Genomic DNA, 27,414 nt, shown 5'->3' on the forward strand with positions numbered 1-27,414 from the left:
CCTTCAGGTGAAACTGTTACAGCAAAACGCATTTATCTGAATACAGAGATGTGTGGTAGTAGACAGCCAAGACAGAGATAACCTAGAAGTCAGAAATGTAGTTCATGAGAATGCAGACTTCTTTGAAGGGCAAGGAATTGCCTGGATATACCTCAGTGAACTCCTCCTGGTTTAAATTACCAGCTGATAACAGAGGGATGCAAACCAATGAAATGGGCTGTTGATGAACAAAAAGTTTAATTCACAGCAAAAGGGAATAAAAAGGAGTAAAATCTGGAGCATACCATGCCCCACCAGCTGGATATAATCTGTACGGTTTTGCTCTGGATCCCACATTAGATTCTAGAACATGACAGCCAGCAGGAGAACCTGGGAAGGATCTCTACCCTGGCCACTGACATCACTATAGGAGATAAGACTGTAATAAGAATTTTCTGTGATACTGCTGACCACTAGGTGAGGAAACAAAATTGCTGTGATATGAAGCACATTTATTCTAGCCAAGTTTTATTTTGCAACTTTTGAACGCTTCTAGGAATTTTAAGCAAAACGAGGTACCTTAATAAATGTTTCACAACCCAAGAACACACATAGAATAACTATTTAAAAATAAATCACATAAGAAATATAATCACTTCCTTAATTATCTAGTAATAAATGTACTTATTACACAGTCTTTGCTATCCTCTTCAAAAGGTTATATATTCTTCTTTTTTTAAATATATTCTTTATATTATGCTTCACTACGATCCAAACTCTTTTATAACAGTATTCCTGATAACTGTTTATGGGCACTCACTGTACTGAAATTTCTAAGAATGGTGACTCAGTGTAGTAATGCAAGTGGTATTTAATGCTGACCAATTTATAGCTTACCTAGACAGAAACGGTGCTGAGTCTTAAAGCATATTATCTGACTCTACTTTGAGTGTATGTCTTAAATTATATTTTCTCCTGTCTCAAGAACTCTGAAGAGAACAATAAGATTACAAGGCAGGCTATCCAAAACTAATAATCACTTCCATTCCCAACAACTAATTTGTGTGAATCAGATATGTACAACCAAAATAATACACAGAAAAAAAATGGATACAGAGGCTAATAAAAATACAACTGTTATCCCTAGGCCCTGTTTTCAAATTACCATATTTCTTCACTTAGAGAGTCTCAGTGTTCTCAAGGAATAACTTTATAAGAACTATTTGAACTTTACATAACTTTATAAGAACTTACAAAAGGTTTATGGTGTTTAAAAAAAATCTGTAATCACTAAACTATGATACCTACCTCTCGGACTGATCTTCGAGGACATAAGGCATCCACTTCATCAAAGAATATCACACAGGGTGCGGAGTTCTTGGCTCGTTGAAAAACCTGTCGCACAGCACGCTCACTCTCACCAACGTACTAATCATATACATGTATGGAAATAAAATGTAGAGATGTTTCAATTTTGGAGTCTGGGCCAAATTATAGTAGTACTAGTTTTAAATGACATTTATATGTCAGAGTCCAGAAAGTATTAGGTCAAAAATAGACAGTTATATGTGGTTCAACTTAATAAAAATAAGCTATTATTTAAGCTTATTATAAATTTCCTCATTTATAAAATGAAGACAATAGAATGTAAGGTCTCCTATAGGTCAAAAAAAAAAAAAAATCCCACAATTCTATGGTATTTTAGAACTGATCAAAGCTTTATGTATATAAAATACCCAGCAGTAATTTTCATTAATTCAACAGTATTTTAAATGCGAACAAGACAATTTACTGTTCTACTGTCGTTTCTACACAGGTTATCTTGCTAAAGTAAGAGCTAATGGTCACACAGCATCAGAGGAGGCAAATGGAGCAAGCTAGACATATACCAGGTTTCATAATGTGTATTGTGTGGTAAAATCAAAATACAAAGCAATTCACAAGCAGCTATAATATTAGGACTAATTAATATAAAAGTTATATGTAAAAATACAGCTTTACTTTTAGCTAAGCACAAGAAATCGTTCTTGTAAAATTTCAAACTAGTTAACTAAGAAAAGTTTTCGTTCTCGTAATAATACTGCTAAGTAAGACAAAATGTGAAAATGTCTTTACAGTACCAATTATATGATATGGTATCTTTTATGCTATTTTATGATTATATGGTCATAGTAAAGTAATTAAGGCACAGAATACATCACAGATGACAGTGATTAAAGTATTTTTATTTTCTATTTGAGTAGAACTGCTTTTCCTCAGATCTATCCTGTTCTTTACTTTTGTGCTTTTGCTTATTCTGCTTCTCTCACTTGAACTGCTTTTCCAACGTACCTCTGAACAGTTCTTGCATTCCAAAAGATCATTAATCTTTCTTTCCATCACTTTCTCTTCTTTGCTCTTATACCACTTTCTACTATTACAACTTTTGAGCTATTCTATCTTCACTATATTACATCTTAAAGTACTTGGAAAGCAAAAGTCATGACCCTTTCAAATTTTTCTCTGATCATAACATTCTATACAGCATACAAATATAGCAGACCAGTTTAGTTTCCTGAAAAATCTAAATCAGCAAAAATTATATTTGGAGTGCTGAACCAAAACACTCAGTAGATATTTTTAAAGAAAAGATAATCAGTGAGTTGGGAGAGAGAGTTTCAAACAAGGATGGAAGAGAAGACTCAATAAAGCTGGCAAAGGGACTTTGGATATAGCAAACAAAAATGACTAAGTAAAAGGAAATTTAATTTAGGGGAAGGTAAACCTAAAGTTTCAAAAGGACAGATTAAAATCAATTCATCTTAAAAAAAAGTAACAATGATTAAAAATTAAACAAACAAAAGAAAACCCTACTATCTTGGCATTTAAGAAATACTCGTATTTCAAATAAGGATCCTATAATTATTTCTAATTCCTTATTTGCTATTAAGTTTTCAATCATTACAATCTGGCTTTTGCAAACAAAATTACTGAAAATATTTTCCCTACAGCCACTAATAACATTCTAATTGCCAATTCCAAAGTCCTACTTTCAATTTCTTTTATATTGTTTGGTTATATCAACAGATGGAAGAAATTATCTTCCCTAGGTTTTCAGGCTTAGAAAGTCTTAGGTGTCCTCCACCTTCAGAACAATCAGTCTCTTTTGCCAGCTTTTCCTTCCTTGGCCTGTAATTGTTGGTGTATTTCAAGGTTCTGTCAGAAGCCACCTTACAATACTACTCATCCTAGCAGACCTCATCCATTCCTTAGGTTTTAGGTACCATTTAGATGATACTGACTCCCAAATCTATTCAGAGCTCCAGATTTACATTATATTACTTTTTATAACTTCTTATATGCTTGAAATATTTCATAATAAAATTTAAAAATATTACACTCTTAAAAAAACGTTATACTCCGCTAGCTCTCTGAAATTCTAAAGGTAACATTCCAACTCTACCCTGGTACGAAGGCCTTGCACTGTCTGGCTATTACTTGTTTTCCAACCTCAACCTGCCCCTCTGCAACAATCCCCTCCCCTCAAGGCTGATTTCGAGTACCTCCTCCACTGGAAAGCCATAATGAAGCGTAAGAAAAGTAAAGATAAAAGTATAAATCATTATTTTAGGAGTAAAGTAATATATTTAATAGGAAACATATAAAAAATCAGAGGGGATAAATTGAAAAAGCCTCTAAAACACATGATACCACTTCCATTTCTTCTGTTTGAATATGATGGAATGGCATTTTCAATTTCATAGAGATGAACAAGAAATAAGAAATTCAAAGTCTCTTAAATTTGATATAAACTGCATAAATGTAGAAAGAAGTTATTATATATTGTACTTTTGTGATTTCTTTCTCCCTGAGTATTTTTATTTATTAATCTTTATCTCATTTGAGCGACACAACAACAGTACAAGGAAAGCAGATCAGGAGTCAGACAACCCAGACTCAAATCTCAGCTCCACTATCCCCAAGCTGTCAGACACTGGCCAAGTTATACAACCCCTCCAAGCTTAAGTTTCTTCATCTGTGAATCAGAGGAAACAAAAATTCGTACCTCACAGAGTTGTTGAATAATACCATATACAAAGTGCTTGGCAAATTCAGAGGTAACTCTTTAAAATGTTGACTATTCTGACTATTTTCATTTTGCTGGTGAGAAAACAGACTCAGAGGTTATCAGACTTAATTAAGAAAGCACTTATACACAGTAAACAGGACAGCAGAACAAAGCACAATCTCTTCACTCCCACTGAAGTGATTTTACCAAAATACCATGACTGTTTCAGTGACCTGAAGACCCTGTAATTTGAGTGACCATTACTTTTCCTAATCAAAAATAATGGCTAATGCCACAATAACTTACCATATTTAGTAATTCAGGGCCCTTGACGGATATAAAATTTAACCCAGACTCATTTGCAACAGCCTAGAAAGAGTAAACAAAGACACAAATATGACGAGTATACAATAAAATAATAACAATAATTTGTGATAATGCAAGGTCTTTTATAGTTTATACTCTATTTCCCCTTTTTAATAGCTGCCTCTTTCTCATTAGAAGGAGAGGAGACAAATGGGAAAAGCAGAAATGGATAAAAAGAAAATCAAAGGAAGTAAATGTACACCTAAAACTCTCCACAAATTACTCAGACAGACTAGAAATCAGATAGAAATGACATGAAACATTTATGTAAATGTTTTGTTTACATAAACATGGTACATGTAAGCGTATTTGTAGCCCTAGCTCAAAATCCTAGTGAAATCATAATCTCTGTATAAACAAATGCCCTGCCCAATGAATGCAATTATTCATTCATTCATTGATAAACCAAAATTCAAAAGCATCAGCAGTCTTTACAGTATTTATAGATTACTTTTTAATAAATAAAGATTCAACTGCATGGCTCAAAGCCAAAGACAATAACAAAGGAGAAATATATGGTTATATGCGTAGAAGGATCCATAAATTATACTTTATTGCAGAGATGAAAGCTTATATGCACATCTTACAATGTCTTTCTTGCTGCCAATTTCTTAATTTTCCTACCTCTCACGCTCTAAGTAGAGTCAGGATATACATCTACATTAGGTTTTCAACATCTATATTCCAGATAACTAAGATTTCACCCATTAAAACGCCCAACAGTTCCTGAAATTATTGGAAATTCTTGCCATATAAGTGAAATACAGTGAACATAATTTAATTTTTTCATGGATATCATCATGAATCTTGTACTCAGTGTTAGGAGCTGTTTGCTTCCATACTATAATAGTTCCAGATGACTATATGATTTTTACTATTCTCATACCAGTTTCCTTCTTAATAGTCATCAATTTTCAGCGTGTCAGCCCCAGCAATCACATGCCTTTACCTTGACTCTCTTTATATACTTACTATGTGCTAGTGCTTAGAAAATTTCCATTATGTTATTGTTATCATGAGTAAACAACAACAAAGATCATCCAAAATCTTAATTTTATATCCAATTCTAGGCTGCTAGGTTCTGACTGATACGTGGTTCCATAATTTTACTTCAAATAACACTTTGCTTCTGCCATTCAAGGACATTTTCTATTACTTCTAGATTCTCAGGCATATAGTTATGTATCTCTTGAAGAATCTAATGAAAGTGGTGAAACTCTCCCTGGAAAAAATATTTATACACATAATATACTGCCTGGGCTCATGGATGCAGTGAGCTGTTGAAGTCCATTTATAGAGTCCTAGGTAAGATTCCTTGCTCCAAATGGTCAGATACCAGAAATCTGACTGAACAGAGAGGTATCAAATTGTTGGTAATTTTGGGAGGGGGTGGTGAGAAGAAGAAGAAAAACTTGATCTATGATGTCTTAACATTATCTCTGGATTTCAAATGATCCAAGCTATCTCCTTTCTGACGTGAACAGAACTAGTCAAAGGCAGATATAACTAATTAAAAAACAAACACATTACAAGGTACCCAGGCAAGGGAACTGTATCTACCTGGTGAATTCACATATTTAGCTCGCAGGACCGTCCTTCTGGCTATGCTTTTCTAAAATTGTGAAAAAATATAGACCAGCAACTGTGGTGTTCTCCTCTCCCTCCTTGTTTCCAAACTCCTTTACAGCAATGCCTTGTAAGAGTACTGGAAGCTTTAAGCCAGGAAATTTAGAAATGTGATTAAAAATAAGTTTTAAAAAACTACATGTATATTATATACACGTGTGTGTGTGTGTACACACACACATACGTGAGCAAACAGCATTGTGGATATTTGGTATTTACTGAGGAGCCACAAATTATTTGGCTGCTATGGAACTTATTAAAAAATGACATTAATTTTAATTTTATTTACAAGTAATCCAAATATCTTTAAAAGCTGATAAGGGTTTAAGTAAATTATAGATGGAATATTACACAGACATTAAAAATGATGGCTAGGACTTCCCTGGTGGTGCAATGGTTAAGAATCCACCTGTCAATGCAGGGGACATGGGTTCAATCCCTGGTTCCGGAAGATCCCACATGCTGTGGAGCAACTAAGCCCATGTGCCACAATTACTGAGCTTGCGCTCTAGAGCCCATGAGCCACAACTATTGAGTCTGCATGCCACAACTACTGAAGCCCACTTGCCTAGAGCCCATGCTCCGCAACAAGAGAAGCCACCGCAATGAGAAAGAAGCCTGTGCACCGCCAGCAAAGACTAGCCCCTGCTCTCTGCAACTAGAGGAAGCCCACACACAGCAATGAAGACCCAACATAGGCAATAAAAATATATTAATTAATTAATTAATTAAAAGATGGCTAATATAAATTACAGATAAGAAAAATGTTTCTAATAAGCATGATTCCAAAGGGGGAAAAAATCACAAAAAAACTGAGAAATTTGCCCATATAAATATGAAAAGAAAAAACCGCACTATATAAGTATCAAAAATACAGTCAATAAAGTAAAAAGGCCAAAAACACTAATGTTACAAATATGACAGATCTTAATAAATGGAGTGATTATAAATAAGAAAATCACATGCATGTCAATAGAAAAAGCAAAGGATATGAACAGACAATTCACTAAGAAAAAGGCCAATAAATGTATTATTTTTAAAAGCTCACTAGTAATCTTTAAAATGTAACTTAAAAACTATAAGATACCATTTTTACCTATTAGATTGTCAACTATTAAAAACAATCTTAATGGCTATTGCTAATTTAGGGTGTTGGGTAAATGGATACTCATATCCTATTGAAAGGAGTGAAACTGGTACAAACTTTTTGGAAGGCACTTTGGTAATGGACCAAATGTAACTGGGAGATAATTTTGATCAAGTGGCAACAGATCAAAAGCTTTTAATACATAAATTCTTTTTACTGAAAAATTATTCAGGAAGGTATTCGGTTAAAATTACCTGTTAAGGTACAAAAATGTATGTACAGGACTATTTCATGCAGTGTTGTTTTAATAGGGGATCATTTCCATAAATTATAGAGCATCTTTGTGGTAGAATACTATGCAGGTATTAAAAATACTGATGTGTATCTGTATGTATTGACATGGGAAGACGTTCAAGAAATATTGCTAAGTGAGAAATGCATGTTTAAAAACCTTACATTTGTAAACACGTGTAAAAGCTACGCATATTATCTTGTTATGTGTGTATGGAAGACCATCTGGAAGGTCTAACAAAAAATGAAACAGTGGTCACTAGTAGGCAGTAGTGAGAGGATTATAAATAATGTTTCTCCCTGTTGCTTATCTATATTTTCGGTTGTAAAAAACCAATTTTTCAAAATAACTGTAATAAGGAACACAGAGGAAAATACTTAAGCTATAAATAATAACTATACCAAAGCAGGAAACAAGGTGAGCTACAAACTACAACTGTGTGATAATGCTCATTAAAAAGTCAGAACATAATACACAGAAAATATGATAATTTCTGTGTTAAAATTGATGGGGTTATGGTTGATTTAAATGTTCTTTTCCAATGATATACCTCTTGTAATTAAGATAAAAGTGGGAAACTTTCCTGAAGAAAACTGCCATTCTTTCCAAACTGAACTTCTAATAGAAATTATGCAAAAATATCTCACCGTAACATTTAAATTCGTATTATCCTGATAGTAAGAAATGAAACACATGCAGTTGAATTATTCCATACCTTTGCCAGAAGAGTTTTCCCACAGCCAGGAGGACCAGCAAGGAGGACTCCAGCTGGATTCACCAACCCAAGAGCTTTGAACTGATCTGGGTTACGTACCGGTGCCTGGAAAACAGATCCCAACAGCGATCTGTTACAAATGTCCATTTTATACTGCACATTCACATCATCTCTAGATGCCCACTTTCAACACTGTGTGGCCAGGAGATAAGAACAGTGCCTGGCCCAGAATGCTTACCTCTGTTCCAAGCATGAAGTAAATGGTGATAAATTTAAAATCCCTGCACTTGGAAAATTCATACTTACATGTAAGTTCTGAAAACATTTTAAATACAATATTCCAACATTTTAAACTCAATTTTTAGAAAATGCATCTAGATTTCCAGGTTATAAAAACTTTAGGCAATGCCCCCTCAAGATATCAAAAGCAGCACTACTCTACGTAGTCAAAAGCAAGGGATACCTGTTCACTATCACCTCCACATATTTTCTCTTTCAGTAGTTTCACATCTCTAAATAGATCATACATCACTAATAAACCATGAAGTGACCAGGAAAGTGGAAAAGTAAGAGTAAATGAAAATTAATCCAAAGTTTCATGGGCATTAAAACTGCTTGGAGGGACTTCCCTGGTGGCACAGTGGTTAAGAATCTGCCTGCCAATGCAGGGGACATGGGTTCAATCCCTGGTCTGGGAAGATCCTACATGCCGCGGAGCAACTAAGCCTGTGCCACAACTACTGAGCCTGTGCTCTAGAGCCCGTGAGCCACAACTACTGAAGCCCACGCGCCTAGAGCCCATGCTCCACAACAAGAGAAGCCACTGCAATAAGAAGCCCGGGCACCACAACAAAGAGTATCCCCTGCTTGATGCAACTAGAGAAAGCCTGTGCAGCAATGAAGACCCAACGCAGCCAACAAATAAATAAATAAATAAATTTATAAAGAAACAAAACAAAACAAAACAAACAAACAAAAAAACCCAAAACTGCTTTGAGGGACTTCCCTGGTGGTCCAGTAGTAAAGAATCTGCCTTTCAATGCAGGGGACACAGGTTCGATCCCTGTTCAGGGAACTAAGATCCCACATGCCACGGGAGAAACTAAGCTCTCATGCCGCAACTACTGAGCTCGCGCGCACCTCAACTAGAAAGCCCATATACCACAAACTATAGAGCCCACGTACTCTGGAGCCCCCGTGCCCTGGAGCCCACATGCCACAACTAGAGACAGAAAACCCACATGCCACAATTAGAGAGAAGCCCGCATGCTGCAACGAAGAGCCCTTGTGCCACAATGAAAGATCCCGCATGCCTCAACAAAGATCCCGCGTGCTGCAACCAAGACCCAATGCAGCCAAAATAACCCCCCCCAAAAAAAACCAACCTGTTTTGACCCTTATGAGCGTAATCAAATTCAGAAAGTATTTCTCAAATAATTTATTCTTGGTTGAAACCTGCACTTTTTTCTTTTCTTTCTTTCTTTCTTTTTTAAAAACTCACTGTCACAGAATTCAAGCACAACCAAAAGCATAAGTCTAAAAAAGATCTCAGAAGAATGAAAAACCATTACTGGGGGCTTAGTAATAATACAACAGAACATATAAAAGAAAACATACAGTTAAGCCAATTTAGAGATACAACCTGGTGCATGCACATGGTCATTTACCCATCACACACACCAACAATGGTTAGGGACAGATATACCGACCAATATTGCCATGGTGAGCTCCTCTCTAATGTCTTCCAGGGCACCAATATCTGCCCATGTCACATTAGGGACAGTGACAAAGCCTTCCCTTTTAGCAGAGGGTTGGACAGAGGACAGAGCAACAATGAAATCATTCAGTTCAATGCACAGCCCTTGCAGCTGCTCCTCTGAAAGGGGATCTTGGTTCCTTAGCAACCGCAGCAGCCTTTGCAATTCATCCTTAAAGGGAACAAATGAGGGAAAAAATTAAAACCACAAAGTTTGTTGAAAAAATTATTGTTTGTACTTTAAAAAATTATTACTGCAATATTTCTGTAAGCTATATGAACTTCTAGGCATTTTAATAATTTTCTCCATTGATATAAGTCGTTTATTTTGCTCTAAATGGATCATTTGATTTACTCAAGCAAAGGTACAGTGACTATCATCAAATATAGAAGAATGATTTGTATATACTATACTAGGGTGAGCTATAGCAAACGTAAGCAGTGGTAAATACACATTTCAACAACTATGTATTTCCATTCTTCATTTACAAATATTCATGAAACAGCTGAATTTTGATGAAATTAAAACAAAGTTACTTTGGTGGCAGTATAATTTCACAATATGGTCCCCTGATAGTTTATCAACTAAACAGAAAGCAGACAACTTCCCTAGTACTAATGAATCCTGAAGTTCAAAGGCAGATTTTTTGCTTTGTGAGGAATATGAAAGAACAGATATAAAAAGTAATTCTGGGACTTCCTAGGTGGCGCAGTGGGTAACAATCCACCTGCCAATGCAGGTGACACGGGTTCAATCCCTGCCCCAGGAAGATACCACATGCCACGGAGCAACTAAGCCCATGTGCCACAACTACTGAGCCTGTGCTCTAGAGCCCATGAGCCACAACTACTGAGCCCATGTGCTGCAACTACTGAAGCCCATGCGCCTGGAGCCCATGCTCTGCAACAAGAGAGGCCACTGCAATGAGAAGCCCACGCACCACAAGGAAGAGTAGCCCCCACTTGCCGCAACTATAGAAAGCCTGTGTGCAGCAACGAAGACCCAACACAGCCAATAAGATAAATAAATAAATAAATAAATAAATAAATAAATAAATAAATAAAATTATAAAAAAAAAGTAATTCTGAATAACTCAATCTGTAAAATCCTAATTTATACGCAATATTATAAAAGCAATGAGTTTACTACTATTTTTAACAGATATCATTGGTTCCAAATGAGTACGGAACAGACAAATGATTTGAAAACAAAAGACCTGGATCTAAGTTCCTGCTCTGGAAAGTAGAGGCCGTGTGGACTTGAGCAAGTCACAGTCTCTTAAAGCTTAGTTTCTTTGATTATGAAATGGGGCAAGTAATGATATTTACTTAACAAAGTTATATGGATAAAATTACATAATATACAAAAGCCCCAAGTGCAAGCTATAAAATGCTATATAAATGTTATATTGAGTTTTCATGACTCAGAAAATTCAAAATTTTAAGAGATCCTGGACGATAAATGTCCCTGTCACATTCTCAGCACTGTACTCAATTTGCAGCTAGGGACAAGGATAGGGTTGCATAAGCAGACTATCTTAGTCTACCTATCCAAAAAGTAATCTGGGAATATAACAAAATGCCAATGTTGTCACAGGAGTTGGCAAACATTTTCTGTAAAGAATCAGAGAGTAAACACCAAAGGCTTTGTGGGCCATGTGGTCTCTGCTGTATGCACACAATGCGAATTCTGCTGTGAAGTGTGAAAATAGAAAAGTCAATAAAGGAGTATGACTGTGCTCCAACATAACTTTAATTTACAAAAACAGGCAGTGAGCAGGTAAGCCATAGTTTGCCAACACCTGCTCTAGATTTCATAATCATTACTTAAAAAGGAATTCAGAATCAACTGAAAAAATATCAATAAAACAACTTGTACTTTTCAAATTATAGACATTCTGGGTATAGCTGATAATTATTGTAGAGATACAATGCCAATAAAACAGAAAATCATAAACCTCGATTACACTGACACTTGCCTACTTGTAAGATAACACAAATTAAAAACGTTTAGATGACAGTTTAAGGTACCTGTATAGAAAGCCCCTGTGTTTTAGAAGTGGGTTCAGTTCCAATCCTTTCTTCTTGGCCTCCTCCAGAAGGCAAACCTTCAATCTCAGGATTTTGCCTCTGTTGCTCCTGCAGCTCCATTAAGACCCTGTTGACTGCACACATGGCTGCCTCCTGGCTGAGTGCCATCAGGTCAGCACCAACAAAGCCTGGAGTTAGGTGTGCTAAGTGACGAAAATGAAAAGTTTCAGGAAGTCTCAGTTTTCTGCACAAAGTCTGAAGTATTCTGTAGAAAAGACAAGAAAAGAAATTCAGATTCCTAACCTACTAGTAAAGACAAGTCACCGAATACATTTATTTGAAGTCCTTCCTTCCTGTCAATGGAATTATAACAGGTATAAGGTCAAATAGGTTACTCATTCAACAAATGCTAAATTGCTATTCTATATCCCACTTTATTCCACTAGGGGTTAAGGTATCTGCTTTATTAGGAACTATATTAAATTCTGTGAATAAAAAATTGGTTTTTAAAGAATATTCTGCCTTTTCATGTGGGGAAAGTTGGCTGGGGGGGGGAGCCGGGGCGGTGGTTGGGGTGGGATGAATTGGGAGATTGGGATTGCGATATATACATTACTAATAAGAAAGAAAACTCAAATTGTACACTTTAAATTTTATATCAATTGTATCTCAATAAAAGTTCTTAAAGAAGGAAATTAAAAAAATAAAAAATATTCTGCCTTTTAGAATTTTACATTAGAGGAAATAAGACAAATAATTTATAATGATATAAGGTAAATTCTACTTTCAGAGTAGTTTAAATGGACATCTACCAGAAATAAAAAGCCTCTAAACTCAAATCATTAATTTCATTCATCAGGAAAAGTTATGTTGATACAAACTTTAATATCCAATTTTATATTAGGACAATTATCTCTCCAACTTCATCTTTATTTACTGATCAACCCCTGTATTGTATGTGTGAAAAATTCTGCTCAACTGAACTGACAACATGGTATATGTCAATGAAATATGGACTTCTGGATGATTACTATTATTAAAGGAATACTTTAGGACTTCCCTGGTGGTGTGGTGGTTAAGAATCCGCTTGCCAATGCAGTGGACATGGGTTTCATCTCTGGTCCAGGAAGATCCCATATGCTACGGAGCAACTAAGCCCATGTGCCACAACTACTGAGCCTGTGCTCTAGAGCCCATGAGCCACAACTACTGAGCCCGCATGCCACAACTACTGAAGCCCACGAGACTACAGCCCGTGCTCCACAACAAGAGAAGCCATCGCACTGAGAAGCCCACCCATCGAAATGAAGAGTAGCCCCTGCTCACAATTAGAGAAAGCCCACGCACAGCAATGAAGACCCAACGTAGCTCCCCCTACCAAAAAAAAAAGGAATACCTTAAACAATTTCTGGTAAGATTTACTGAATAAAACTTAAAAGCAGTAAAGATATTCAGGACAAAAGGTCTGATGCCAAACCACCTGAGTATGAATGCCAGCTCTGCCACTCTCTGTGTTATTTCATTTCCGTGCTTCAGTTTCTACATTTGTTAAATACATATTATAGTAGCACTTAATAGCAGGGATGTTAAGTCAATACATGCAAAGCTCCTAGAACAGTGACTGACCCACAGTAAGTGCCCAATAAATGTTCGTTATCATTATTTGCATACTGTGATATTATAAATTAAACTGGACAAGGAAATATATTTTAAAATTTCCAAATCTGTAGGAGAAACCAATATTTTCAAATGTCAAGTTATTGGAGAGTAAGTTACTATAGAAATGTCATTTGGGGTCATGTACGTGAATAGAATAGAAGCAGATAAACATTACTGACAGATGAAAAATAACTCAGATACTGTAAACAATAGGAGCCAAGAAAAAGTTCCGTTACAGACTACCTCTTGGGACTTTCCTGGTGGTCCAGTGGTTAAGAATCCACTTTCCAACGCAGGGGAATTGGGTTCGATTCCTGGTCGAGGAACTAACATCCCACATGCCAGGTGACACCAAGCCCGCGCACTACAACTACTGAGCTCGCACGCTCTGGAGCCTGCGCACCACAACTAGAGAGAAGCCCGTGCATCACAACAAAGAGCCTGCTTGCCGCAACGAAAATCCTGCATGCCGCAACTGAGACTCAATGCAGCCAAAGCAAACAAAAAAAACAAGAACTACTTTCTAAAGATACAGACCTGATTTGCTGCTATGCGTAAGAATATTAAGAAATTTAGACTGCTAGGAAAACTAGCTAACATAAAATAAATATCATCCTTTTTTCAGTGACAGTCTACTCCTGAAAAAATGTACTTTTGGTCATCATACTATGGAAACGCCACAGGAGGAGAAAATAACCACTAAGAGATTTCCAGTTTCAAGATGCGTTGAGTAAAAGTGTTTCGGCAACATTTTCTCCCAGCCCTGCCTCCAGAAAAAACAAACAACAACAAGAAAAAACAAGAACAAGAAACAGGAGCACAAACTCCATGGTCAAGGAACCTAGAAAATTATCTGTACTCTACTCCCTCTCCCCAAACCTCCCATCCTATCCTGGAAGTAAGGCAAAGAATTTACAACAAGAGGATCAGTCTTTATCTCTACGAGGTCTTTAAAAAGCTAACAACATTTGTCTTAGACTATAGGCTTTGATATGGCTCTATAATAAAGACAGGTATGGTATCTACACTGATAGGAGATATTGAAGGAAACAGACATTTGGGGGGTTCTCACGTATGCATATTTTACTATCAAAGAAGAGAAAGGCCACCCAACATGGACTCCGTGTCAGCTCTAGCTGATGCCCTAGGAGCTATAAATCCCTATAAAGATTCAAATATTAGGAATACCCAGAATAATTCAGGTTTAATAATATATCTGACTATAAATAGGATGAATTTTAGCTAAGTTTTTAAAAATAAATCTCTTATTTTATAGTTTTAGATATACAGAATCAGTGCAAAGATAGTTCAAAGAACTCTATACACCTCATACACCTCCCCTGTTGTTAAGGACAATTTTCAGGATTACTAGCCCAGCAGAATGTCCTTCAACTGGGATTGGTCTGATATTTTTGTCACGATTAGAGTAGGGTAAAGCATTTCTGGGAAGAAGACCACAGAGGTAAAGTGTCATTCTCATCACATACTATCACAGCAGCATATTGTCAACACGACTTATTACTGTGGATGTGAACCATGACTACCAGGTCTGAGATAGTATTTGAAAGGGTTTTCACTTTGAAGTTACTCTTTCCTCCCTTTCCATACTATACTCTCTGGAAATAAGTCACTATGCCTAGTTCACATTTAAGAAATAGGGAGAGGACTTCCCTGGTGGTGCTGGTGGCACAGTGGTTAAGACTCCACCTGCCAATGCAGGGGACATAGGTTTGAGCCCTGGTCCGGGAAGATCCCACATGCCATGGAGCAACTAAGCTCTTGTGCCACAACTACTGAGCCTGTGCTCTAGAGCCCGTGAACCACAACTATTGAGCCCATGTGCCATAACTACTGAAGCCCACACGCCTAGAGCCTGTGCTCCACAACAAGAGATGCCACCGCAATGAGAAGTCCGTGCACTGCAACAAAGAGTAGCCCCACTCGCAGCAACTAGAGAAAGCCCATGTGCAGCAACAAAGACCCAATGCAGCCAATAAATAAATAAATAAATAAATTAAAAAAAGAAATAGGGAGCTATACTCCACCTCCTTAAGGGCAATGCATCTACATAAATTATTTGAAATTCTTTTGCATCAGAGGCTTGCCTATTCTCACCCATTTATTTATTTATTCAATCACTTATTTCTATCAGTATAGACTAACAGATAGTTGATTATCTGTCATCTTGAACCACAATTTATGAAGAAATTTACGGAGAATGGTAAAGAACCCAGCAGAGGGAGGGCACAAAGTCAAAATTAACCATTTGCAGAGAGGTGCACTAGTGAGAAGGAAGTATATTTGTCTGGTGGAACTTCAAAGACCAGGAACCAGAGGCACTAAAGTGTCGAACCAGAGAAATCAGGGACTCAGCAGGGAGCCCAAAACACAGAAATTATCTGAATATCTGTATAAGAAGTCTGAAGACCCCACCTATCCTCCACCCTGTCAACCAGCAGGAGACCAGCAATGTGCCCTATGGTGAAACTGAACCAGGACAGGGAAGCCCCAGGTTTGTGGACAATAGTAAGATCAACTCAATCAGAAAAAGAGGTCAAAGTCTGTGTCCAGTCAGTCCCTCAACCTCCTGCCCCTGCCCCTGTCAGAAGACCAGCAGCTAGATGGAAAGCCCCATGCTGTTGTCTGAAGATCTTTTTCTGAAAAATTTTTATTGGCTCAACAAAAAGAATCTACAGATACAGATATTTGGAGTTTCCTAGCTAAAAAATTAGCTGGTCATCTGACTGCTTTACAATGGCACTCACACTTCAACAAAGTAGCCTGTACTACACACATGCAATTATCCTCACTCTTAAGCTACCAGCATGAAATAATAATAGCAACAGCTCTCAACTATCAAGACTTACCATATGACAAGTACTGTTATTCTGACTTTAAACACAGAATTTCTCACTGCAATATAATGTACAGACCAAAACAAACACATACACACATATACATACACAAAGAAAAAGAAAGAAACTTGGAGGAAACAAGAGTGCAGAAAAAACTGTAAGAGGGTTAGCAAACGAAAAAAAATTGGCAATTATGAATTTCAGAAAAGTTACAAAGGTGAATAAGGGAAATGTGACTCTCATATATGAACAATATTTATATAGATGAGAAATGAAAATGCTGAATATGGATATAGTCAAACTTCATAATACAACTATATACTACAAATATATGAACACGGTTTGGATATTAGATACATTAAATTATTATTTGTTAGGTATATAATGGCATTGTGTAATGCTAAACAAAAAGTCTTTATTCATTAGATATGGACATATTTATAGTTGAAATGATATAATGCCTGGGATTTGCAATAAAACATTCCAGGAAAAAAAATGTAGGGAATAAATAAAATAAGATTGTGAAAATACTGATAATTATTGAAACTGGATGACAAAAACATGGGGGTTCACAACTGTGACAGTTTTAAAGCATATGTTTGTAAATTCTCAACCCCTCTCTCAGTGGGAGGTGGGTCTATGACTCCTCTTCTTGATCTGGGCTGACCTGAGTGACCAACCAGCCAATACGGAACAGTGGAATTGACGCTGTGACCTTTCAAGGCTAGAAGATCTGCTGTAGACAGAGTGTAGACCTCAGTGTCCGAGTCCAGGCCACCCCCTCCAGCACGGCCCCAGCTAGACTGGTGACCAGAGACCTGCCTCTTCCTGGGCATCGTTGGGGAGTGTCACATGCTTAAGTGACAGGGCTGTGGCGTGTTAAGAGTGGCTGGTTTTGACTGCTTGTTTTTTCTCCTTTTGGTGTAACATTTTACGAATCCTGAGGTCAAGAACAGCAGTGCCACTTCAGCCTGTTTCCTGCAGCGCCAAGCTGCCACGTAAGAACCCTTCCAGCCTTAGCTGCCCGACTCTGAAGAAGCCCACGCTATCCTGTAAAGGGTGCCACATGGAGACGCCTTCAGCAGACAAGAATGGGGATGGGAGGGTAGGTGGGGGGGAGCAGGAGGCAAGGGACAGACAGGATCAGATGACAGATACACAGATAGCTAGGTGGGCAGACAAGCACAGCTATTTAATCCCCCACAATGTTCTAGCTCCAGCTAGAGTCTCTGCAGCCACAGGAGACCCTGAGACGTAACCAGCTAGTTGAGCCTTTCTGCATTCTTTACCCACAGAAACGGTGAGAAACAATAAAATGACTGTTGTTGTTGTAAGTCAATAAATTTGGGGGTGCTTTGTTTTGCAGGAGTAGAAACTGAAACAATTATATTAGACTCCTTTTGTGTATACATTTTCCATTAAAAAATGCTTTTAAAGTTCAGAAAAATACCAATAGCTACCTCAAAAAACTTTTTTTCTTGCTATATGTTAGATATTGTGCTAGGTACACTGATTCAATTCTTACAAGAAGCCTTTAAGTTAAAGTATTATTATCATTTTACAGATCAAGGTTTTGTTATTTCTATTATTATTACTTGTTATATTACTATTATTGTATTTCACATAAACTACAGCTGGGAAATATTAAATATCTAGAAAAAGGCACCGGGCATATGGCAGAGCTGGGATTCCCAGATAATTTCCTTCAATGATTCAAAGTTCAGGCACCTAGTGATGGCCTCTTTGCCCCCATTTCATTCACCTCTGCCCTGTTCTCCACTTCATGGACTGTCATGCCCTGGACCTTATCAGCACCTGGATCTGTTCCACCTCTGAAATCACTGGCTCAAGCATTTGCCTCTCTGCTCAGCCTCCCATACACCTGTTCTCAAACCTCAATAGGTTCTTGGATTCACCACCTCCTCATCGAATAGACCTATTTTTACAATTTAAGAGCCCATAGTATCGTTTTTCTTTCTTAATCTAAATTCTAAATCTCTGCTTTCTCCATGCCTGAACCTAGACCGTTGAGCATTGTTATGGGGAAAAAAATCATTAAACCAGCCCTACTGGTAACGTTCCATAACCCTATCATTCTACTCACACAGCTTTCTGTTAAGGTTGCTGGTGACCACTAGGCTGCTCAATTCAAAGACAATTTTTCAGCCCTCCCTCACTGGACCTCTTATTCCTCCCTCTGGAAACGTTCACTTCTCCTGCCTTCCATCATGCAACATTCTCTTCGTTTTCCCAATGCTTCTGGCCGCTCCTCCTATATCCTTACCCCGTTAGCGTCTCCAGGCCTGTTCCAGAACCTCTGACATTGTCCTTCACACTCTCTCTGGACAATCTCATCTACTTTCATAACTTCAACTACCATCAATACACTGATGATTCCCAAATGTTGGCTTCTGCGGAGCTCCAGACTCATTTGTCCAATTGCCAACTTGACACCTCTATTTTAACATCCTGCAAGTGCCTCTAAACTCCATTTACCCCCAAATCCTCTTCTAAAGTCTGCTTGCCCTCCAGTATTTCCCTCCTCACTAGAAAACCATCAGGTGCTTAAGGAAGAAATTTGGGAATATTTCCCTCTTGCTCACAGTGCCCACCTCTCCACATATATACTCTGCTGATAAACATAACTTACTGATTCTACTTCCTAAATGTCTCCAGTTACTCCAGTTATCTCTATTTATACTCCCACCTCTTTAAGCACACCCACTATCGCCTCTGGATATCACAATAGCCTCCTCACTGAGCTACCAGAACCCATTCTTGCTCTCCTGTCATTCATTCTTCACACTGCAGCTATAGTGATCTTTTCTTTTTTAAAAAATATTTATTCATTTATTTATTTATTTGGCTGGCACTGGGTCTTAGTTGCGGCACACAGGATCTTCAGTTGCAGCATGCAAACTCTTAGCTGCAACATGCATGTGGAACCTAGTTCCCCGACCAGGGATCAAACCCGGGCCCACTGCATTGGAGGTGCGGAGCCCTAGCCAGTGTACCACCAGAGAAGTTCCTACAGTGAACTTTTCAAAACAGAAATCTGTTTTCATCACTGTCCTGCTCAATTTAATTGCTTTAATTCCTTCACACCACTCACAGAATAAGTCCAAAACCCTTACCAAGTTATCTGTGAGCTGGATTCTGTACACCTCTGCAGCTTTCCACATTCTATCTCTACTTCTATAGCCATATTCTTCTTCCAGTTCCCTGGACAAACTGAGCTCTCAGACACCTCAGGGCCTTTACACATGACATTCCTACCAATACTCTACCATGTGATCAGTTAACTGTTTTTATTCTTTAAGTCTCAGCTTCCTCAGAGAAGCCTTTAAGAATCTCCAGACCACGTGAGCTCTGTCTGATATATCCTCCCTAAGACCGTGTCTTTGTCCTTTTGTACTCATCAAGCTTCTGACTATTCTAAGTGGTGACTGAAGTGCCAACCATTGTGTCTCCTTGGTAAACAACAGGTGCTTATATAAATATTTCTTCAATTAATGACTTTCTAAGAATTATTGATACAAAATAAATACCAATGTACTTTAATTCTATTTATGCACTTTCCCCTTCTTAGAATTTAACTCATTAACAACTACATACAGTAGCATAATTATTTTGCTTCTCTCTTCAGAGAGAGACAAAAAGTATAAAAATAAGAAAACTGTATTCTGCCTTTGTCAAAGACAGTCAGAAATACTCTTCCTGAGGACTTCCCTGGTGGTGCAGTGGACCTCTCCGTGCTCCCAACACAGTGGGCCCAGGTTCCATCCCTGGTCAGGGAACTAGATCCCACATGCATGCTGCAGCTAAGAGTTCGCATGCTGCAACTGAAGATCCCGTACGCTGCAACTAAGACCCATTGCAGCCAAATAAATAAATAAAATAAATAAAACAAAAAACAAAACAAAAACAAAAATATAGCATAAAAAAAGAAATCTTCTTTAGGAGGGGAAATTGCTGTTTAATGAGTATGAAGTTTCAGTTTTGTAAGACAGAAAAAGTTCTAGAGATTCGTTACAATATGAGTACATATAACACCACTGAACTGTACTCTTAAAAATAGTTAAGATAGTAAATTTTGTGTTTTTTACCACAAAAAATTTAAAAAGGGAAAAAAAAGCCTTTTCCTTAAAAAATTCTCATTCATAATTATATTCAAGAGCTATCTTCTTTCAGGCTTTGACCTTGCTCTTCCCAGATGGCCTTAAACATAGTAAACATTTAATACCCTTCTTCAGTCTCAGAAAAATTCCCCTAGCCATCTAAGACTTAGCTAGACCATTACACCCTACATAAAACACCAATGTATGCCTACAGAGTTTACTTTCTGAATCTAAAATGGAGTTTGAACAAACTGACAAAAGACAGTCATAATAATTGTGGACACCAGAAATAGCTGGATTGTATTTATTAAGTACAAAAGAAAAAGGTACTTTAGAGGAGAGAACTCTGACAAATTTTTCAAGCGATCACACTTAACATCACCAACAATGATACAAATTGACACCATGAACCTCCTGAAATATTCTGAGAAGGACACCTTACCATGAATGTAGTATTCTTGCCGAAAATATTTAAAACGAATCTAATCATGAGGATGCAATCAGATAAATTTAAATTGTAGAGTAATCTACAGAAGACTTATCTAGGGACTTCCTAGGTGGCGCAGTGGTTAAGAATCCACCTACCAAAGCAGGGGACACGGTTCGATCCCTGCTTCAAGAAGATCGCACATGCCGCGGAGCAACTAGTCCCGTGAGCCACAACTATTGAGTCCGTGTGCCGCAACTGAAGCCCAAGCGCCTAGAGCCCATGCTCTGCAACAAGAGAAGCCACCACAATGAAGAGCAGACACCGCTCACCACAACTAGAGAAAGCCCGTGTGCAGCAACGAAAACACAACGCAGCCAATAAATAAATAAATTTATATTTTAAAAGAAAAAGACTCTAGACTTATCTAGACATTCAAAATGTCAATGTCAGTAAGTCAGAAAAACAAATATTGTATACTAACTCATATATACGGAATCTAAAAATGGTACTGATGAACTCAGTGACAAGACAAGAACAAGGATGCAGATGCAGAGAATGGACTGGAAAACTCGAGGTTTCGGGGGGCAGGGAGTGAAGGGGAAGCTGAGACGAAGTGAGAGAGTAGCATAGACATGTATATACTACCAACTGTAAAATAGATAGCCAGTGGGAAGTTGCTGTACAACAAAGGGAGTTCAACTCGAGGATGGATGATGTCTTAGAGGACTGGGATGGGGAGGGTGGGGGAAGTCGAGGGAGGGAGGGAATATGGGGATATGTGTATAAATACAGCTGATTGAAGTTGGTGTACCTCAAAAAAATAATAAATAAATAAATAAATAGAATTAGATAGACAGTAACTCCTTCTAAAAAGGGAACCCTCCTGTACTGTTGGTGGGAATGTAAACTGGTACAGTCACTATGGAAAACAATATGAAGGTTCCTTAAAAAACTAAAAATATTAGCCACCATATGACCCAGCAATCCCACTACTGGGCATATACCCAGAGAAAACCATAATTCAAAAAGACACACGCACCTCAATGTTTATAGCAGCACTATTTACAAAAGCCAAGACATGGAAGCAACCTAAATGTCCATCAACAGAGGAATGGAAAAAGAACATGTGAAAAAAAAAAAAAAAGTCAGTCATGAAAGTACTCTCTCCCCCAAAAAGGCAGATTAAAAGAGGTTAAAGGGACATGCCAACTACATAGTAGGTTTGCTCCTTTATTGAGTACTAGGTTAAAAAAAAAAAAAAAAAAGCTAAACAAAATGAAAGATTAAAAGTACAATGGACATTTTTGGGGCAACTGGGAAAATTAGAATACACTGTATTAAGTGATATTATTATCAGTGTTAAATTTCTTTACTATGGAAAATGGTATGATATTTACACAGGAGAAGTATTTACAGTTAAAGTATCATGATGTCTTCAACTATCCTTCAAATGGGTCAGCAAAAAATAAAAGATACAGGGCTTCCTAGGTGGCGCAGTGGTTAAGAATCTGCCTGCCAATGCAAGGGACACGGGTTGATCCCTGCTCCAGGAAGATCCCACATGCCGCAGAGCAACTAAGCCCGTGCGCCACAACTATTGAGCCTGTGCTTTAGAGCCCGCGAGCCACAACTATTGAGCCCATGTGCTGCAACGACTGAAGCCCACGCGCCTAGAGCCTGTGCTCCGCAACAAGAGAAGCTACGGCAATGAGAAGCGCGCGCACCACAACGAAGAGTAGCCCCCACTCACTGCAACTAAAGAAAGCCCAAGCAGAGCAAAAAAAATAATAATAATAACAAAAGATATACACATACACACACACACACACACACACACACACACACACACACACTCTCGACGTTTTTACAGACAGAGTGAGAGTAAACATGGTGAAATGTTAACAAGTGGTAAATTTAGCTAAAGGACATATAGATATTTACTGTATTATTCTTTCAATTTTTCTGTAGGCTTGAAATTTTTCAAAACATGGCTATCTAGGAAAGCCCTTTAAGGACTTTGTTGATGACGGAATAGTGGATCCATGGACAAAGGATTTTATCTAGTAGGGATGATGGGCTCTACTGTGTCTATGTCTCTACCAGTAAGGTTGGCATTTAATCAATAAAAGGCTTGATAAAGGATACAGGCCTTCTTTCTTTTTCTGTACTGTAAGTACCCTGAAAACAAGGACTTATCATTCATTATATTCCTCACATTCCCTACCCCAGTGGTATATACATACACTTTATGTTCAATACATATTTGCTGAATAAATGCAAACAACTGAAATATTAAATAATATTATTTTGCTGTGGGCAAAAACACAGTAGTAAACAACCCTGAAGAGTTGAGTAACTAAAGATTATATATGTGAGAATGCAATGAGCATACCTATAGATGACATTGAATACAATAGCTGAAGAAGAAACTGCCAATCAATCAAAAGCTGAAGCCACATTAAGTACTGGGAAGGGAAGGATGACCTGTTCCTTCTTAATGCTTTCTACTGCCCACAGTGTCTTCTGATCACTTTTATGTCCTGCATTCATGAAGTCTCCTGTTCATCTCGTCCCTCCTTCCCTGTCCCCACGGCTACCTTCTCACTACATACCACTTTCCCTAAAAGCCGCTGGCGATCATGCACAGCAACTTAGTGTCATTAACTTAAGCTGAAAGTTCTTATAAATACGGTATTTCAGAACATTTCTTTAGTAGATTTCCTTTACTCCACTGCCTGAACAGTGCCTCCCAAGATATTTTGTTACTGAGATACTGGTGGATGTTTCTTTGCTCTATGGACATTCAACCCCAATTACTAGGAAAGGTTGGTCCTACAGCAAACACAGACAGCTTTCAACTCTCTGGCTGCCATTTAATTATTTGTCAGGAAAGCTGTGATCTTAGGCAGATTAATGCAACAGGTTAAAATATGATACTTAGATTTAACCTACATGTAGACCAGTGAGCACTACTCCATAGCTCTAGACATGCTCCCTAAGCTGATCAGCCATCTAAAAAACACAAGACACTGTTAAAAAGACCAGACAAATGAGTATGGATACATAAGTCCATTATCACTACTGAAAAAGCAGCCTGAAACAACTGCCGTATTAGTGAGTAAACTGTTTTCTTAAGCATTAATTTAATGCGGGCCTTTTCCTTTCCAAATAAATTTCACTAGCCTATAAGAAAGAGAGAATGAGAAAGAAAAGGCTACTTGATATTTCCCACCCCTCATTTTCAATTCAGTTCAGATGATATAGTGGCATACAAACTTCATTCTCTTAAGAGTGTACCTTTCCCTGGATGCTTCATCTGGGATACCTAGGCATATTTCTCGGTCGAACCTTCCTGCACGTCTCAAAGCAGGGTCTAAAGAGTCTGGTCGGTTAGTAGCTCCAATGACTAGGACCCGAGCTGTAGCGGCCACGTTATTCAGATCTAGTAAGAATCAGACACAGGATGAGTGGTGAATACGTGTCATTAAGGATAACAATTCTTACACAAGTCATTTAAGTGGTCAGAGAGAAAGTATTACACACTGACAGCAATAAATATATGTATGAGGGTGAGTCAAAAATTATCTGCACTCTTGCTATAGAATTTATAGAAGTTTTAATATAATTGGAGTGCGGATAATTTTTGACTCACTCTCATATATAAAATTAACATTTACTAAATGTCTAATATGTGAAAGATGTGAGGAAAATACAAACTTTGTCCTCAAGCAGCTCACAATCTATCTGAAGCATGGTAAGTATAAACAAAGTACCACAGTAATACAATGGAAGATACTATAAATTCAGACTATAATTCAGATACTATAAATTCAGATACTATAAATTCAGGGAGAATTTAGGGAGGAGGTAACACTCCAGAAAAGGCTTGAAGGGTGAATAGGATATTAATAAGCAGGGACATAGGTTAATGAGATGCTACGTGGAAGAAGTGGAACAAGTGAAAGCACAGATGTACAAATAGGTGTGGCAAGTCAGACAAGGTGAATGGTCCACCAACAGGGAGTCTGGGCAAGACAGAGTAGTATGTATCTCAAAACACTCATGGCATTGAAATAGAGGAATACAATACAGTCTCTAGTTGCTCTGGCTTAACCCAGATACAAATTTTTATTAATGGACAGAATACAGAGCCTAAAGTGTATCTTCCACAAGTATTATTTCTCTCAGCTGAACCAGGGTTGACTAGCAGCATCTGAGGTTACACCGCCTCACAGATAATGGCTAAGTCCACTATCAGCCAAGTCATGAGGAGTTTAGAGTATATTCTTTTGTCAACAGGAAGCCATGAAAGGTTCTTATGGTAAGATTTGTGTTTTGAAAGATAACTCTAATAATAATTTTGAATGGAGTAAAGAGGAATAAATGCAAAAAGAGTTGTGATTTGAATACAATAATCAGGTGAGAGATGAGTGAAGACAGGAACATAGGCAATAAAAAAGAAAAGCCCAATTTAAGGTCCAAGTTGTAGATACAATCAAAAGCACTAAGCAGGGACTTCCCTGGTGGCGCAGTGGTTAAGAATCCACCTGCCAATGCAGGGGACACGGGTTTGAACCCTGGTCCGGCAAGATCCCACATGCCTAGGAGCAACTAAGCCTATGTGCCACAACTACTGAGCCTGCGTTCTAAAGCCCTCAAGCCACAACTACGGAGCCCATGCACCACAACTACTGAAGTCCAAGTGCTCTAGGGCCCGAGTGCCACAACTACTGAGCCCACAAGCTGCAACTACAGAAGCCCGTGCACCTAGAGCCGGTGCTCTGCAACAGGAGCAGCCACCACAATGAGAAGCCTGTGCACCTCAATGAAGAGTAGCCCCCGCTTGCCACAACTAGAGGAAGCCCGTGTGCAGCAATGAAAACCCAACACAGCCAAAATATATATATATAAATTTAAAAAAAAAAAGCAGTAAGACAATGATTCAGTGTGAAAGGGGAGGAGAAAGAAGAGACAAAGACAACTTGGTTTTGATCCTACTGAGTTAAATATGGAATACAGAGGGACGTAAGACGCGCAGAAAGGGCCACAGGGGAAGCCAGCAGAGCTTTGGACACATTGAGTGTGAGGGGACATGGGACAGTCACCTGCAAGTATCTGACAAGTAGCTGCAAAGATGAGCTGGAGGCCTATCAGAAATGAAGGTTAGAAATGTAATTTGAAAGGTTTTCAATGATGAGCTGAACAGGAGATAGTTGGGAAGTAGGTAGAGGGCAAGAAGAAAAGAAGATCAAGTGTAAAACCTTACGGAATATCTTTCCTTAAGGGATGGGGAAAAGGAGTCAAGTAAGTAAAGGAAAGCAGTAGGGAGTTGTCAGAGGACAGGAGGAGGACAGAGAGAGTGTTACTCAAGGCAAGTGCGCTAGCAACGACAGGGACAAGGTGATTACAGTATCAAATGTTCTCAACCACCACTGCTAACACTCACTATGTGCTCACCCCGTGCCAGGCACTATTCTAGGTACAGTTCCTACCCCCAGTTAACAACTGTAAGAGCTGGGTTCAGAGGGGTAAGGGCTAAGAGAAAACCAAAAGATGTGGCCAACAGTGATCATCAACGACTTGTCTAGGATTAGTTTCAATGGAATGGTAGAGGCAGAGAGACAACTGTAGGGGTGGCGTTACAGAATACAGCTGAAATAGAAACATATTTAATTGGCAGTGACTATTCTTTGGATAAATCTGGACTGAAAAGAAAAGAGGCATAAGGTATATGTTTGAGTGAGACAGGAAAGCTCTTTAATACTTTTTGAAAACTGAGTAAAAGGAATGAGCTAAAAAAAGAGACTCATACTCCAAGAGGAGATCTCTAAAGAAGCAGAACTACTTTACAGAAAACAAGATAACACCTCAGAATTGAGGTAGCACCATGAGCTACAAACTTGTAGCTGGTATAGAGCCAAAGCTGTGCCACTGCTGACTCAGGGATGCTTTCATTCTCATGGCTGAAACAATGACCAAGGGTAGCAGTCTGCTTCCTTTTTCTAGTTCAAGTTGCTCAGACACTACAGTCTTGGTGATAACACTCTGCACACAGCAAGGGTTAATAACACAATTCAACGATCTGTTAAATCTAGAAATCTGTTAAATCTTCAGTAAGGAAAAAAATCCTTCCACAGGAAATCAATACTTAGTAACATAAGTGCCGTTTCAAAAGCTAGAAAGATAAAAATCAGACCTCAGCTAGGATTGGCCACCCACTACAAGATAAATCCCCTTCTTTTTCTCCCTCTTCTAGAGGATTTGATCATTTTAAATTGAAGTTACATTAGCCACAAGTATGAATTTCTGTTTATTAAAAAAATGTATTTTTACTTCTTTTTACACAGAGTAAAAAAAAAGAAAAAGAAAAAGAAACTAGTTAACCTGTTTCTGGGATAACAGCTCTCATAAATAAAGCATTTGTGGGTAGCTCATTAATTGCATATGTGTAA

General features: G+C 38.1%; 1 protein-coding gene across 2 annotated transcripts in view; it reads right to left on the bottom strand.

Annotated features, from left to right (window-relative positions):
* Positions 1-27,414, bottom strand: part of NVL (nuclear VCP like) — a 110,452-nt gene that overhangs the window by 57,485 nt on the left and 25,553 nt on the right. For both annotated transcript variants that reach the window (XM_057726899.1, XM_057726900.1), the window contains exons 12-17: positions 24,260-24,404; positions 11,901-12,165; positions 9,823-10,041; positions 8,114-8,218; positions 4,334-4,396; positions 1,288-1,407 (exon numbers count right to left, since the gene is read on the bottom strand). In XM_057726899.1, the coding sequence (XP_057582882.1) occupies positions 1,288-1,407; positions 4,334-4,396; positions 8,114-8,218; positions 9,823-10,041; positions 11,901-12,165; positions 24,260-24,404 (917 nt within the window). The remainder of the gene's footprint in view (positions 1-1,287; positions 1,408-4,333; positions 4,397-8,113; positions 8,219-9,822; positions 10,042-11,900; positions 12,166-24,259; positions 24,405-27,414) is intronic.

The sequence above is a fragment of the Hippopotamus amphibius genome, chromosome 3 (genome assembly GCF_030028045.1).
Source record: "Hippopotamus amphibius kiboko isolate mHipAmp2 chromosome 3, mHipAmp2.hap2, whole genome shotgun sequence".
NCBI classification, from domain to species: domain Eukaryota; kingdom Metazoa; phylum Chordata; class Mammalia; order Artiodactyla; family Hippopotamidae; genus Hippopotamus; species Hippopotamus amphibius.